The sequence below is a fragment of the Delphinus delphis genome, chromosome 19, assembly GCF_949987515.2.
Source record: "Delphinus delphis chromosome 19, mDelDel1.2, whole genome shotgun sequence".
NCBI classification, from domain to species: domain Eukaryota; kingdom Metazoa; phylum Chordata; class Mammalia; order Artiodactyla; family Delphinidae; genus Delphinus; species Delphinus delphis.
In genome coordinates, this window is record NC_082701.1 from 24148790 (window position 1) to 24166581 (window position 17792).

The window sequence follows — 17792 nt, forward strand, 5'->3', positions numbered from 1 at the left end:
AAACAATTCAAAAGCGCTATTTATTATCATCATCTGAGTAGGGAGACAACAGGTCTAAGGGACAGGGGAGAAGCATATATAGTTCTCAGTTATTGGTGATGTTGCTGGGTTGGGTGGTAGGTTTACTACATTATCATGTTTTATAACCTATAATGATAATACATATTTAATCACCAGTTTTGTAGGTCAAGATCAAATATTATTAGCATTTTCATAAGTTCAACTAATATATACAAATAATCCATTTAAAAATGATAAAAAGAAAAATTAGTAGACCCACATATTTAAAATTTGGCAAAAATACATATTCCCAGGCTTTGAACGGATATTCTGTGTTTGATAAGGAAAGAGATGTTTTAAGAGTTAACTAGGGGCTTCCCTCGTGGCGCAGTGGTTGAGAGTCCGCCTGCCGATGCAGGGGAAACGGGTTCGTGCCCCAGTCCAGGAAGATCCCACATGCCGCGGAGCGGCTGGGCCCGTGAGCCATGGCTGCTGAGCCTGCGCGGCCGGAGCCTGTGCTCCACAACGGGAGAGGCCACAACAGTGAGAGGCCCGCGTACCAAAAAAAAAAAAAAAAAAAAAAGAAGAGTTAACTAGTATTGAGATATTTCATATTTGGTATTTCATATTTCATATGGTATTTAATATTTCAACTTTAATTGCAACATTACAAAGAGGCACTGGAATCTTCTACCTGTCAGAGGCATATACATTGACGGTGGAATACATGTATATTTATTGCTAACAGCTACTTGTTTTCAATATAAATAAGTGGAAAGAAGATCAATAGAAGCTGAAACATTTCAAGTAGATTTTCTGTGGTCCAAATTGTTACAGAGAAAATTAAAAGTGTAAAGCTTTCACGATTCTCTCTTTCATTACCAAAAGAAAACTTGGTAGAGCCCATGTTTCCTTGGGTAAATGGCATTCAGTTTCACTTAGTGTAGCACAGCAGACTAGAGATGGAAAATGGAGAGCTGACATAGCCCTGACACTAATTTGCTGCACAATGTTAGTAAACTTACCTGACCTCCTTAGGCACTGCTTCTCTCCCCAGTAACATGAAATGAAGAGAAAAGAACGAACCTAGCTCAAAGGATTGTGATAAGAGACAATTAAGGGAATGCGTTAACTAAGCAACATCAACTTGGAAGAACTGCCATACTTCCTAATAGTCAGACAGAAAGATCACCGAGAATCAAAAGTGAACCCAGTGCAGCACATTACAAACAAGACTACTCAGTCGGCATTTTTCAGAGTTTCATTAATGGTTTTACCACTGAAATACAACCCAAACACACAAATGTGTGATTCTCAGTCTTTCGCCTTCGGATTCCCTCTTGTGGCCTCTGGGAACAGACCAAAAATATCCACAAAACAACTGTACTTATTACTTACATCAGGACAGGACAGAAGTGCCTGGGCCAAAGACCGAGTAAGGAATGGAACAGTGGAGTACTCATAACCTAAATTTGTATGTGGACATCAACTTCATAAAGGCCTCTAAATTATAACAAAATACTAACTAAACCAATAATAAATAAATATGAACAAAATAAATTTGTTTATAAATATTCTATTGATAGAAGTAGCACAGGTCAGAAGGATAGAATTTGCACCAAAGGACGATCCAGCTCTGAAATGCACTAAGAACTTAGATGAGCTGCAGACATTTTTAAAACCCACACATTCAAAACACACCCCCCACGCAACTGTCTTGCAATGCTGAATGCTACTAAGTCCACAGAGAGCCTTGGAACAGAAACGAGTCTCACTAGGCACAAGCCCAAGAACAAGAAGCAACACTCAGCACCTGTGGCCAACAGAGAAGTGTGAGAGGAACAGATGGCACACCTGGTCCGATGGTAAGAAACCGATGGCATCAGCAGAACTCAACAGACGTTTCCCTGTTCAACATCTCCTCATTTCCAAAGTGTCATCTCACTTCCCTTCTAAGTCAGTAAGGCATTTCTAAACTTAACCACAGGATTTCTCCTAAGAGAATTTCATATGGGGAAGCAAAGAGAGAGTGCACCTCGGACTTAACTACAGGATGAGAGATTGCCAAGTGAGGGCAGGCCAACTGGTTTCCAAATCAAGAATGTCAATACAAGGGCTGGAGCAGATGGAATGGATCTGGTGATGGTATAGAGGGGAAGCATGTAAGACAAGGCTGGACCCACTGTGGACTTGAAAATGCTACAGTAAAGGTTTTGGTGTTGCCTAAAGCACCAGATGCATTATGTAGAGGCGATTTCTCTTCCTTCAGAGAGCAGTTCAAAAATTGGCTTTCATTTCCAACAGAAATTAGAGTTTTCCACTCTTTTAATTTTTTTCTGAAATATAGGATCTCTAAGGTGGGTGAATATTAAATTGATGGTTTGTTTATGTAACATCCAACATGACATAAAACCACCTAATTGTTCTCATTTCTCCACTTGGGCAACTGAGTATGATCTACAACTACTTGGATTTATGTAGAATTCAAATTCCAAGTCCATCAGACAAAAAACAACTGCAAAATTTTATGTATTTTTACAGACGCCATCACTCTAGTATTTCCTTCTTTTACTTAGCAATTAAAAAGGAGAAAAGGTAGTTATTATGCAAACTATACTTTATGTATTCAGTGTGATATTTTAATAAACTATAGCTCCCAAATTTCCTAATCATCAGCAACTATTCCGTGGAAATATTCAATGAGCTGTGACTTGGAAAAGAAGCTGGCTACTGCTGGCCAGGCCTCGTCTACAAAGGGGCAAGGTTCCTAAGAGACACGTTTCCTACTGTGCAGGCGGTGATATGCCTATTATTTGACAGAGCACACTGCTAGTTGGGGAACTTGCCTGCACCTTCCCCATGAAGGCACAGTGGTCATTTTCATAAAGTGGTGTTGCTCAGGAAGCAGCTCCTTGACCATACGATGTACAGGGAATGCCAACATCCCAGCTGACTGGAGGTTTTATTCATTTCTTACACTGTGAGCTTATGAGTATTTATATATGTATTAACAGCATGAAATGACCAATTTGTATATACTCATTAAAGAAACCATTTTTCAACTCACTCTCAGTTTGGGAATTTTACTTCAAGGCTTCTCCTATAAACCTGAAAAAGGCTCTTTAGGTCGTTGGGGAGAGAAGGACTCTCCTAACTGACTACAGATAACTCTCTTAGCTAACTATGAGTTAGAGAGCTTTAACCTTTTTAACCTTCACTCTAGAAAAAATGGTTCTCACCTTCCTATTTCACAATTACCAGCAAGACAAACTGGAGACACTCAACAACCGGTAAGAGTCATTTAGTTCGAAAAGCAGAAAAGGAAAGTGCTCTATCAAACACACGTGGACTTCATACTCAAGGAGGAGCCAGAAAGCTCAAGGAACAAATACGTTTACATATCTAGTTGCTGGTCCTTCTCCTCAGCTTAAAGTTAACAGTCCTTCCAAATGCTTTCTGAAAAAATCCACAAGGAAAAAGCCAGAATTCTGACGCAAGCAGCTAAAAAATCACACATACCAAGATAGTGCACAACCTTTGTTTTTAAGAAAGTAACAGGTGGAAAGCTGAGATGCCCAACAACCTTGAAATCACGGCACAGCTTTTCAGTCAGTCACACAAATCGCATTTGTGCAGCACCACTCCACTTGGGGATTTTTCTCACTCACCATCCTTGATACAATACAATTATGTCTACTGATACCCATCAGGTCTGGGGATTGCTACTCTCACAGCAGGGTAAAAGGACTCACCTCACAGAAGAGGGTAAGCTTGTCGTCAGGGAGAAGCCCATTGGCCTCATCCAAGAGAAAATCTCTACGGATGAATTTTTTGAATCCCCAGTCTTTGCCTTGCACAAACCTATATGCCCGTTGACTCTCTGGAGTGAAAAAAAAAAAGTTATATTTAGGATTACTCAAAAAACCGTATCAAACCCACAATTTGTCAATGTATAAAGTTGCCATATGTGAAAATAAAGAGTCGAACAAAGGTAACATTTACCCATAGCTTTGGTTTCTTCTCCCTTGGCATTCAGGATGGAGAATTTGAATTTTGCTCGAACTTCACTCTTTGGACAGCTGACCAGTAACAGGTAAAGTGACAGGTAATCTTTGCTCTCTTCATCTAGCCCTTTTGGGTTTACCCGCAAACACCTACCCAAAACAGAAAAAAAAAATGTCGAAAGCGTCCATGTTTGTAGGCTCATGAAAGGACAGGAGGGAACTAGAACATTCAAATCGAGAGGGAGATGTTAAAAAAACAAAAAAGACAAACAAAAAAAAACCCAGGCCCCATAGAGGAGATTCTGATTCAGCGAATGACTACTTGGAAATCACTTTTCTAGAGCAACCTGAGGCACCTTTTAAAAAGTAAACAATAAAGGGGCATCCTAGGATCTGACAACACATCCCCTGCATCTCTTCCTCTTTCCTCATAATCTCCCAAATCAGTCTTTATTCCCCTAAAATATTTTAAAATTCAGCCTAGGCTCAATCTATTCTAATCCTCAATCTCAGGAAAAGCAGCCCCTTATTTTGCTGGGATTGCAGTGAAACCAGGAAAAAAAAGTCAGTGAGCCTTTCAATATCACCTTGGGAGAGAAAAAGAATTCTAGAGGAATATGTTAGTAGTAAATAATCTTTTATAGATATTTTATCAATCTGGCAATAATATTCTAAGATTAAAATAAAGGAGGCAGCATGGAGGAAGCACAGACAAAAGTAAACTCCCATTACACAGGGTAGAGTTCTAAGCCAGACTTCTAAACAGAGTTAGAGATGCCAATATGTTACCAATGGATCAAAACAAAATTCAGACAGAATAGGTTCAACTCAGTTAAGTTGTAAATGTCATTAGCTGAACTGCATGTGGTTCAAACACGGCTTCTACCACATATAATACACAGGCCATATGTATCCTTAGGCCTTGCCAGTGTTATAGCACCTCTCTCAAACAGGTGGCCCAATTCAGTGCTTCTCCAGGAAGTGCATATGCCACACAGATCACTACACAATTGTGCTAAAGATGCGGATTTAAATACAATGCCTAAGAATAAGCCTTCTCTCAGCACCTAGTAGTACACTGCTTATGTACATGGCCAAAAAGGACTAAACGAAAGGAGAGTTGTTAAAACTTTTCAGTGGGATATCAGAGGTCAAAAATGGTGGTTCACAGATATGTGTTCTGGTCTTTGTAGAGAGCATATGGTTGTATCCATAACTGCCTGCCCCTCCTAAAGAGAACACATGGTTTGGATAGGACTGACCCCCACTTCCAGATCCTATTCCCCTTGCCACAGGGATCAACTGAGGGAACCTAGACCTAAACCAATCAGTGCATTCTTGGCCACACAGTTCAGAGCAAGTTCAAAGCACTTGTGGGATGGTAGCGGGTGATGCTCATTGCTACCGCCAGTCACCCTTCAACCACAAGGGAAGCTAAGCTTGAAATGTCAAACAGTGTGGAGAGCAGGGCAGAGCAGAGAGCGATGGGGTCCTTAATCTAACCATTGGGCTGGCTGCTGGATCAAATTACCTTCAAAGACATCCTACACCATGGGCATTCCAGGTACATAAGTAAATAAATCTCCTTTGTTGTTTAAAAACAGGCAATCTAAAAGTCAAGAGATATTACATTAAAATCTAGATCTCTTGCTTTTCTTGAAAAATCAGAAAATAGGGCTGGTCAGCCCTTATTCACACATGCCTCTAGTCAGCTGGAGCTGAGAAGCCACCACTTCTTTTAGAAGGACATTCACTAGTTTGCCAAGTGGTCAACACTCATACCACGTATGGACGTTATTTACAACACTGGCTCTCTTTACACATTTACATTACCCTACAGCCATGTGAGTTTGCTGATCCCCTGATATACTCATTGAATTAATTCAACAAATATACAGTGAGCATCTGTTATGTATCAGACACCAGGGAATACATTAAGAACAAAACAAAGTCCCTGCCATCAAGGATCTTCCACTCCGGTCAGTATCCTGTGAAGCCAAGCAAAACAGGCAACTTATAGAAAAATTTGTATAGCTAAATGTAGTCTTCCTCACCATTTCAGTTTATCATTGGCTCCTGATGAAAAGGTTGAACTTTTAATGACTTCACCCATTTCCTCCCGGCAAAAGCTAAAGTTATTGATGGTCCACATGTAGGAGAATTTCACTACTTTGATCTGTTGATAGAAAACCAGGAAGCAATTAAATAGGAAGTGGGCAACCTGAAAAACAGGCTGGAGATCAGATAATTTTCCCCCTCCCTCCCTCTGCATAATCCCAGAGGAAGACAGCACTGTTTGGCCAGCATGGAGGCTCAGCCTTTTCTGTCTCTCATCTACATTTTAAGAAATCTCACGGTGACCAACTGCTTTCATAACTTTTCTCAGCTTCTGAGAAACACTAGACGGAAAGTGAGAAAAACATGGACAAGGTTGGGAAAGCAGGTGATTAAGCCACACCTAAAATGAACCTCTGCTCAGAGCAGTTGTTTGATGATTTAGATGCTGATACCACTGCCTGGGGTTGCAATCTCAAACCTGGTTTCCCCCTAAATTCCCCAACAGAGGAATACACTTCCATCAAGGTGGATGTAGGCAGCAGATCCAGTTTCAAAGATTCCCCTTTCAAGCTCCCGTGAATGCCTAGGGCATTCAGATTCCCCGTGGAAAACCAAGGCATGGAAAGCTGACAAGTACTTTATCTAACTATTTGGCAGGTATGACCCAGAGAAAGCAGGAAAGCCAACGTAGAAAAGAAATCTGATTCCTTTCGTCCCCCAAAATCCTCCCAAGAAGCACCTACCTGTGTGTAACACCAGCTCTCAGCTACTGGGCCACTCGACATTTCTGCCGGAGGTGGAGGACTTGGAACCCTTGACATCGCCAGTTTGAAGGTTAAACAAGATTTCCAAAGTCAGGGGACAAAGACTTCTGTTCCTCTTCACCCTGGATGATGCAAGAAGCAAGAGAATTTTATTAGATTAATGGTATACTATCCTACTGTTTCCATTTGACCTTCCAGAGACTGGAAACTTTGCCTCCTGCCTGGAATTCTCTACCCTTATCATTCAAATGGCTTCTTAGCATTCAATGTTAACCTCAGAGAAGATCACCTAACCTAAAGCAGTCTCATCACAATGATATCACCCTATTTTAATCTTCTGCACAATACTATTTAATATTATCTTACCAAATGAGTGTACTCAAAGGGTACTTAAAGTACATCCATGAAAAGGCTACCTAAAGAGGAGACAGCATGGTGAACACCACATACAGCTTTACCACTGTACGTGGGCTCCTTCCCTTGAGGGTACAAATACTTCACTCCTAAAGGAAAATTACTTTGTTATCTTTCCAAATACTGTCTCATCTTCTCCTACACTTCAGTGCAAACTTATTATTAAGAATAAATAGTCTTCTGGGCTTCCCTTGTGGCGCAGTGGTTAAGAATCCGCCTGCCAATGCAGGGGACACGGGTTCAAGCCCTGGTCCGGGAAGATCCCACATGCCTCAGAGCAACTAAGCCCATGCACCACAACTACTGAGCCTGCGCTCTAGAGCCCGCAAGCCACAACTACTGAAGCCCGCACGCCACAACTACTGAAGCCCACGCACCTAGAGCCCGTGCTCTGCAACAAGAGAAGCCACCGCAGTGAGAAGCCCACGTGCAGCAACGAAGAGTAGCACCCACTCACCACAACTAGAGAGAGCCCATGTGCAGCAACGAAGACCCAAAACAGCCCAAAATAAATTTTTTAAAAATGAATAGTCTTCTATTTATCAACCCATTGCTGGCTGCTCTCTGTAAGGGCAACATTTATCCCTTTCTTAGATGTTTTCCTTTCTCTGTATCATTAGAGATCTCTCTCCACTTACACTTCACTGGTATCTGATTTTCCAGATTCTTCTCGCTTTCTCTGTTCCTCTGTTCCACAGTATGGAGCTATAGGAACTCTCATACACTGCTGGTGAGACTGTAAATTATTAAGTATATTTAGGGTAGGAATTTGCCATATCTAGTAATGTTTAACCTACTTATACGTTAAGTCTTAGTAGTTCTACTTTTAACTATATATGTGCTAAAGTAGTGGTTCTCAAACTTTAGGTGCATCGGGATCACTTGCTAAACAGATTGCTGGGCCCTGCCCCCCAGAGTTTTTGATTCAGAGGTTGGGCCCAAGAATTTCCATTTCTAACAAGTTCCCAGGTGACCCTGATATGCCCTGGAATACTTTGAGAACCACTGTCCTAGAAAAACTGCACACGGGCACAAGAAGACATAGACAAGGTCGTTCAATGTGGCAGTTTGTCTGTAGACAAACAAACTAAAAATCCATTAGGCGGGAAACAGATAACTAAATTGGGTTATTTCCATACAATGAAAAACTACTTCAGGATTTAGAAGTAATGAACTACATCTACAGCACCATGGAGATGAGTGAGATCTAACACGACACTAATGAAAAAAAGCAAGTTTTGGAATGTCATGTGCAGTACACTATTTATGCAAATTTAAGATTTATATATTACTTACAGATATATGCATACAGCAGAAGTGAAAAAAATCATTGACAAGCTATGTATCAGATTCCTGATGGGAGAGCAAGGATGAAGAATGAAGCTGGGAAAAGAATGTAAGACATTTCAAGTTGATCTCTCATGTTTGTTTAAAAATTAGGATGACCTGAGGCAAATATGACAAATGTCTTTTAGTTTGGGATGAGAGCTATTTTAGTATATACTACCTTTGTACTGTTCTGCTTTATCTTTAAAATATATTTTATTGGGACTTCCCTGGTGGTCCAGTGGGTCAGATTTCACCTTCCAATGCAGAGGGTGTGGGTTTGATCCTTGGTCAGGGAGCTAAGATACCAACCACATGCCTCTCGGCCAAAAAATCAAAACATAAAACAGAAACAATACTGTAACAAATTCAATAAAGATTTTAAAAATGATCAAAAATGATAAAAAAAACACCTTAAATACAATAAAATATATTTTATTAATTGTGGGAATAGTGTAAGGATGTACTTACTCCATCATATCATACATTGTCTGGTTTACAATATACAAGGGAGAAATTTCTTTCCTGAACACCTGGTGTGTTTTCAGCTATGGACAGACAATATGAATCTATATCTGATAATGCTGCTCTCTTTGCTTGGCTGCTAGGAAGCCCTGAGACAAATCTGACCCATCTCTTGAAACTACAGGCTCATATGCTCATTCTACATGCTATACTCTATATAGGCTCATATGATCCCTCTACTATAGCTTTATTATTATTTTATATTATTATTTTTTGGCTGCATTGGGTCTCTGTTGCTGCGTGCGGGCTTTCTCCAGTTGTGGCGAGCGGGGGCTACTCTTCGTTGCTGCACGTGGGCTTCTCACTGCGGTGGCTTCTCTTGTTGCAGAGCACGGGCTCTAGTTGGGGGGGCTTCAGTAGTTGTGGCGTGTGGGCTTCAGTAGCTGTGGCTTGTGGGCTCTAGAGCACAGGCTCAGCAGTTGTGGCACATGCGCTAAGTTGCTCTGAGGCATGTGGGATCTTCCCGGACCAGGGATCGAACCCGTGTCCCCTGCATTGGCAGGCAGATTCTTAACCACTGCACCACCAGGGAAGTCCGAATAGCTTTATTATTTTCTTAACATTGTTATTCACTTTGCTATAATTCCCTGAACTGATTTATTTTACTGTTTGATATATTAAGTATTTCTGGAAACTGCCTCAAATCCTTCGTAGAAAGAGGTAAAAAAAAAAAAAAATCACTCAACTCACATTCACTGGCCACTTAATAAACATGGAGGAGTAATAAGATATAGTTGCACCCTCACAGAGTAATACCATCAGTATTACCAGAGTCCCCATTGGTTTTAACACTATCCTACATGTGTTTATAGTTAAAACATCCCATGTAATCACACATGAAATTAAGTCTTATATACATGATGTGCTATTTCACTTAAACTAAGCACTGCAATGGAATCTGGGCCTCCCTGGTTTGTGCAATTCAGGAGTCATGATAATATCAAGAAAAGAGACCTGTGATCAAGGTAGACTTGCATTTGATGGAAAACATATTCTCACAAAACTGTTTACTTATCTAGTAGTGAGTAAATGCACCTTAGGCGGTTTTACAAATCCCAGTTACCATTACTGCCAGTAGGAGCCAGAATGAATTTTCAAAATTCCCAATTAAAACTATCTTTTGAGCGGGTTGGAATGAAGATGTGAATTTTACATGTTAGTTAAGAGCATAAAACTTGGCTCTGTAGGTGTGAGGTGCAGGCTCAGCTCTATATTGATAGATCATAAAATACTAATTTGAGTTTATTTTTGAAGTTTAAAAAAATACTTCAAATTTATCTAACAATTAACAAGTTAAGAATTCTCTAAGCCTAAGAAAAAGACAAGTTTAAAAACCAGTTTATTTTAATGGCTTAACTGCTGCTACTGAACCATGGTTCACTATTACAACCAGGAAAAAAATACAACCTTGGTCTTGGCCATTTTTACCTATCTTTTTTGCTTCTCATTTATTCTGTAGAGAAGTCTTTGGTTTCTTTTAAAATATCACCAACCTTTCTTCCAATTTTTAAAAGTGTCCAACCCAGCAGTCAGTAGAACTGGAGAATCGGCTTTAGACTCTGAGGAGGTCTAACCACACAATCTGCTGGGAGGGAAATCGACTAGGACAGCACAAATCTAATTAATTTCACTCACAGCAGGCACCATGGGCAAAGTGTTCATAAGCAAAGTAGCCTCCCTGTACGTGAACTCTTCAGCACTTCATGCCAACTGCCGCAGATGCCCAGCAGAAAAACAATTTTAGGAAATAGGAGGTCTATTTGAGGGTCATGGTTTGAGAACCTTTGTAGGAGACAACTAGCACCAAAATATACTGTTCCTGGCTTCAAACAAGTTAAAACAAGACTGCCCAAGTTCTCTAATGAGAAATTTATTTTCCCAGGCTTAGCAAACTTCCCAGTATGCTGACAACTCAGAGGCTGAACATATCTGTTATACACCACCATTTATTTTCCTGTTCACTCTATTAAATCCTGACAATTTCATGTTGTTTAATATAATACACAAACATGCACAAACTAGATGGCTGGGAACATGGTTTCTTGCCAAAGAATGGTTTGTTAGGGACTTTTTAAAGCCTGTAACTATTTTTTCTCTTGGTTTAAAGCCTGGTACAGTTTCCAAGTAAGGAAAAATCCCAATGTTGTAACTATTTTAAACTTGAGAGACGTTTGCATTTTCCAAAACAGAAGATGCCAAAAAGACTTGACCAAAAAAAAAACAAACAAAAAACAAAAAAACCCCCCCAAAACTATAGAAAGATTTGGGTATATTCATTTTTGAGAAACTTTTGGGACCTCAAAGGAATGTCTGTATTTCTTCTGTTACAGTGTCCTCAATCATATACAGCCCAGGAGGTAATAACTTCTTTCTCATTACCCCAAGGACAGATTATTACAGGTCATACTGACTTCCTCTCTTGCAAGGTTTGAATGACTTCTGAATATTTGTTATGGGTAAACTTTTTGCAGATCAATCTACTCTAACAAAACACTAAATGCACTTTTTTCTTTTTCTTTTCTGTTTATTTTAATTTAGAGACACTTCTTAAAATGAAACCAAGGGCAATCAAGAGAGACTTCAATCAGCAAAGGAAAGACTAGGGTTTATCGTGTCTCATGTCTCATGTCAGGTTCATGTTTCCTAAAATTTACAAGTTAAAGATGACTGCTTTTTTAAAATTGAGATATAACTGACATGTAACATTGTATTTTTTAAAAATTCTTTAACAGAGGGAGTTACAATTGAGTGAATCTAAAGATCAAGAAGAAAAAAGTCAATAGCCTAACAGAAAAATGCGTAAAGAACAGCCAATGGTTTACAGACATGTAAGTATCAGTGGTTCTTAAATATGTGAAAACATAAATGCAAATTAAACCACACATTAATTCACCCAGTGAATTGGCAAAAATTAAAATGTTTGATAACACTTGCCCAGGATAAGGAGAACATTTCTGATTAGAGTATAAATTGTTATAAACTTCATGAAGGGAAATGCATATCAGAATGAATAAGAAATGCATATACCCTTTGATCCAACAATTCCATGTCTAGAAATTTATCCTACTAATATATTTAATATGATAAATATAAAAGGGTTTTCAATGTGGCACTATGTGTAATCACAAAAACATGGAAATAACCTGAAAATCCATCAATAAGGGATTGATTAAATAAATTATGATACAGACAATGTAATAATAAAGCTATTTAAAAAAGGAATGGGGAAGCTCTTTCTACCTAAAGAGGCAGAAATATTTACATATGTATGTATGTATGTATGTATGTGTGTGTGTAAGATATCTGTGTCTGTAAAGCTACACAAGACTCTAGAGACACTGGTTACTTCCAAGGAAGGAAACTGGGTACTTGGGTGGGAAGGAGAATTTCCACTGTTCCCATTTGTACTTATTGAATTTTGAACCATGTGAATATATTACCTTTTCAAATAATGAATAAAAATATTTTAAAAGGAATTAGCAGACTTCACAATGAATTCTTCTTGGTTATGAGACGGCTTATAAGTCAGACCCTTATGAGAAACAAGACAGGAATTCTTCAGTGACTTCCACTCCTATCCAAATAAAATCTACCTTTTGTCATGACTGCCAAAGCTTCAGTGTACCTCCCTGACCTCATCTAACACTTACCCTTCTCAATCACCATGCTTTAGTCACTCAGGCCTTTAATTCTACTTGGCAAACACATCAGCCTCTTTCCTCAGCCTGGAAAGCTCTTTCTTCCCTCAGATCTTTTCACAGCTGGCTCCTTCTTGTCATTTAGGTGTCCTATCAAATGTAATATCCTCAGAGAGGTCATCCCTGACCACCAGATCTGAAGCAGTCCCCACTTCTAGCCTCTTTCATCACATTACCCTATTCAAATTTCTTTTTTAATACCACTATCTGAAATTACCTTGTTTTTATATTTTCACTTGTCTACAGTCTCTCCCACTAGAAGTTAAGCACAATGAGAGAACAGCATCCCCCTGTGCCTAAAATGGTATCATAATAGGCACTCAATAAATATTTGTTCAATGAAATTGCTGTTGACTAACTAGACTACTGTCTTTTGGGATCATATTTTTCCTTAATGAGCTCTAGTTAAAAGATTAAAGTTTGGGAGTTGCTGAATGAGTAACAGCTATAGGAATCCAAGCATACTCTTAAAACAAGAAAATATTTTAAAAAGAAAACTATCAGTTGATCTCCTATTTTGAAGAACTAATTTAATACATTCCAAAACTACATTCTTCTTTGATTAAAAAAAAAAATCCAAGAAAAGTTGGGAGAAAGAGAAGTGTGCAGGGCTAAATGGGAAGTTCTTGACCCCATAAGACAATAGTAATCTAAGCACATCTTCCAGGATAAGTCGATCCTGAAAGAACCATTACAGCAGCTGTCAGAAACAGAGGACCTCTCAGTTATTTCAAGTTAAATTCTATACAGTAAAATTCCAGTATACTGATAAAAATGAGGCAGATTCTTAGCGTTTATTTAGATTTGATCTATAATTTTCATATCTGACACAGGGTTTGATTCCCTTAAAACTGACATGTAGAGAAACAATAATTAACATTAAATATATACACATGTACACATGTGTACAGATATAAAGAGAGACAGGGAGACATACCTTTAAGACATGTATAGACACATTAAGTTTTTTCTATACCAGGCTAAGATGCAGAACGTATTTTCTACCATAGCCAAATATTTAACTAAGAGTTCAACTGTTCTTGCAACTGTTGTGTATAAGGGAAACTTAGAAGAAACTACTGTATACAAGGAAAACTCAGAAACAAGTATAGTATTACATATGCATGTCAGTACCTTTAAGGTTTTCCCAGTTTACAGATCTCTTAGGCAAGCATAGACTCTGAAATGACTGTGAGGATTAGACATGCTTTTGTACATAAAAAGGCTATTTTTCCTTCTTCTCCTCAATCTAAGTGTTACAAGATAAGAGTTTTATAGAAATACCCCAGCTAGTAAAGTCCATCCAAAGTCAAAATGAAGAGGAACAAGAAGATACATGAAAGAATTTCAAGCCGTGGAAAGCAGAGTAAACAACAGACTGCTCCCACTGGCTCCCAAACCTCATCACGTGCTGGCTGTTCACAGCCTTACTGCCCTTCTCTATAGGTTATAAATAACTACAAAGTGTCCTTGTCCCCAAAGAGACCTCAGCAACCAGCTCAAAGGTTAAAATATGGAATAATTCTCAATATGGATGCAACTTTTCCAGTTAGGAAAAAAAAAATCAAAGAGCAGAAAAATTTATTGCCAATTTAAGTTAAGGGCTAGGGAATCATTCCCTCCCCCTAAAAACTATCCATTATGTAAGAGTTGTTGATATGGACATATTAGCATGATTCCCTACCCCAAAAATACGTCCAGGGACAGCACGCCCTGCTCCAAATGCAGAGGTCTGTCCTGGAAAGAGGTAGGTGCCATTCAACAGACTTGTAGGATTGCATCTCCTTAGACCTTAAAAAGACTTACTGAGTTTTTGTTTTGCTTTTTAATTTAGGCACAAATGACTACATCTACATAACAACATAGAAGGAAAAAATTCCTGCCTCCACTTGGACGGAGGGTCCTGCAGCATAAACCATGATGGCTGCAACAGGCACAGGTTTCACAAGGTCTGGGTTCTTTCCATCAGGTGATGTGCTGCTGTTGTGAGTTACTAACCCCCTGCTAGGGAAACAAAAAAAACCCTCCTCTAACTGCTTTAAAAAAAAAAAAAAAAAAGGCAGATAGGGTTCATAGGATTAAGCTTCTCCACACATCACCTTCAAAATGCATCATCTGGGAGATGTCTGAAATAGAATGACATGAATCCAGATCAGCAAACAAACCTGACTATAAAGGGGCTATTTCACTTCAAAGTGGATCTCAGTTCCAAAGGAAAACACCTTTAGAAATGAAATTAGATAGGCAGAGGCAATCAGCAACTCCTCTCTTTTCACAAATTATAATAATGTGTTGATTCCACTGAATGGCTTGGGCAAAAATCTCTGGGGCCACAAAGAGCAAACCTAGGAAAGATGAAGATTTTAACACATCCCACATGTTATCAAAGACTTCTCCTCTAGGTTGAGAAAATTTATTCTAAAACAAGAGCTGGAACAGAATTTTAAAAAAGAAGAAGGAAGAGGAAGAAGAGGGAAAAAACCTTATGGCTAAGAAGACTCTCTTTATTATATAATTATATTCCCAAAGCTGTTTTGAGATATGAGAGACAGTTTTTCACCTTCTCTCTCCCCTCAGCTACAATTATGAAGAACCTTATAAAATCAAATAGTAAACAGATGAATGCCTTGGCCTTAATACAATTTAAGCATGTCTAATTTGCAAGGAATTCAGAAACAAAAGAGTCATTTCATGAAACAAATAGGCAGAGTTTGCATAACCCCACAGGATCCTCTGGCCTTTACAGAAGCCAAATTCAACAAGCAGTTCTCTTTGGCCATCGATGTTTCAGTCAAGCCATTTAAAAATATTTCTTGTTAACACAGTCTGGCTACAGAAAGGGCTCAAGGAAGGCATACCAAAGAATAAATTCTAAACTGGTCTTAAGGTATATAATTTGGAATAACTTCATTAACTTAGAAGCTGAAAAGACCCACCTGCTCCAGAGGATTTGGTCTACTACAAGGGCAACCGATCCTCTTCAGCGATTACTACTACATACTATCTAGCAGTACAGAATTCAGTGTTCCCTGGAGACTCTTACCTTTATGAGTGACACTCAGACCTCCCCCTACCTATGAAAGAGAGATTGAGGTATATGTATGCTTTACTCTCCTCCTTTAAGTATGGTCTTAAGTAAAGAAATCTGATGATTGTTTACATGGACCCATGTTCCTTACCTAGAAACCACCCGCAAAAAATAAATTCTCCCTTCTTCCAAAGTTATTAAAAAATAAGCCAATTTCTATGTTAATGTTAAGGTTCTAACTAAATTAAATGGGACAAAGGATGAGCAGGAAGTTCTCAGTTCGAAGTGTTCATTCCAAAATTCGTGACGCAAGGAAAAAGTAAAACCACACAGGCAGACAAAACAGGGGAAAGTTAGACAGAATGTCCGTCTTAACACAATTTCCTGGCTCCCAATGATTTTTGTCAGAATTTAAAAGATTAAAATGCAATAACACCTATTTTACCCAATAAAACTGTGTAAAAACATACATAAGCATTTGAGGCAAGAATCTCATGCCACAAAGCAAAACTTTTAAGATGGTAGCCAGAATGGTAGAAACAGCTGTCTAAGTTCCCCATAGAGAGATGAGCTCTAAGGTTCATACACAAAGGCAACCTGCTCAGAATCAAACTCCTTTTATATGTAGAGTAAAAGGGAGCCCATGAATTGCTTTAAGGTATCTCCTTTTATAAGCTGGAATTCAAATTTCCCTGAAGATCTTTTCTCAGGAGAAAAATAATCTTACTCTAAAGTCTCCATATCATGTAATATCAAAAAATGTAAATCCAAACATCTTTTCTCCTCTCCATCATTAGTGTAAAGCCTTATCCTGTAGGTACTAGTCACCAAAGAAGATCTGAATAAATAACTATTGTTTACTCCAGGAAAGAATATTTAGAATAAAACCTCTTTTGAAACCATTTATGAAAAATGTTTCTTTAACACTGATTGTAATCCTCATTATTTTAAAAAAAACTTACATGCTCACCTTACATGACTTCCAACTATGCATACTATCTGCACTGAAATGAAACAGTAGATTGCACTACAAGATGTGCATTTTTTAAAGTCATGATAAATATTTCTATGCATTTCATTCCACTTCTGTCCTCATGATCTTAAACTATATTTAAAATTAAACTATGTAAAAACTCACCAAGTCAGTAGGAAGACTCTAATTTGTCTTGTCTAACAGGAAATCTTTGCTGGAAATAGAGATGATGAATCAGACTTAACAAGATTCTGAATCTCATGCAAGTCTTTACTTACTTAGGCTATTCTGAAAAGGGAAAATCTTACAAAAGCAGGTGATACATTAGCTAGGATTTACTAGTCAAAATTACCATTCTTATATCTCATCACTAGTTCTGAGAGCTCTATTTTCTAGTCATCTCTCAAAAAGATTATACTTAGAAATTAAAGTCAGAAATATTCAAGCTAATTCCTCTAATGAACTGGCCTATGAGTACAGCAAAAATGAAATAAGTGGCTTGCCCTGTGTCAATATTTACAAGATTTACAAGAGGGGAGTGACCACTTTTGCCAGCTACTTCACAAAATGCTCAAAGAATTACTATCAAGTTTCTATGTAAAAAAAACCCTTTATAAAAAGTGCTCTTGGTTGACCAGATGGCTTCACAGGCAAATCCTATCAAATGTTTAGAGAAGAGTTAACACCTATCCTTCTCAAGCTCTTCCAAAATATAGCAGAGGGAAGAACACTCCCAAACTCATTCTACAAGGCCACCATCACATCACCCTGATACCAAAACCACACAAAGATGTCACACAAAAAAGAAAACTACAGGCCAATATCACTGATGAACACAGATGCAAAAATCCTCAACAAAAGCCTAGCAAACAGAATCCAACAACACATTAAAAGGATCATACACCATGATCAAGTGGGGTTTATCCCAGGAATGCAAGGATTCTTCAGTATATGCAAATCATTCAATGTGATACACCATATAAACAAATCGAAGGATAAAAA

General features: G+C 38.5%; 1 protein-coding gene across 2 annotated transcripts in view; it reads right to left on the reverse strand.

The window, feature by feature from the left end:
* Positions 1-17792, reverse strand: part of SPOP (speckle type BTB/POZ protein) — a 67922-nt gene that overhangs the window by 13973 nt on the left and 36157 nt on the right. For both annotated transcript variants that reach the window (XM_059997508.1, XM_059997507.1), the window contains 4 exons: positions 6806-6948; positions 6059-6180; positions 4003-4154; positions 3753-3880 (listed from right to left, as the gene is read on the reverse strand). In XM_059997508.1, coding sequence (XP_059853491.1) covers positions 3753-3880; positions 4003-4154; positions 6059-6180; positions 6806-6883 — 480 coding nt within the window. In that variant the 5' untranslated portion in view covers positions 6884-6948. The remainder of the gene's footprint in view (positions 1-3752; positions 3881-4002; positions 4155-6058; positions 6181-6805; positions 6949-17792) is intronic.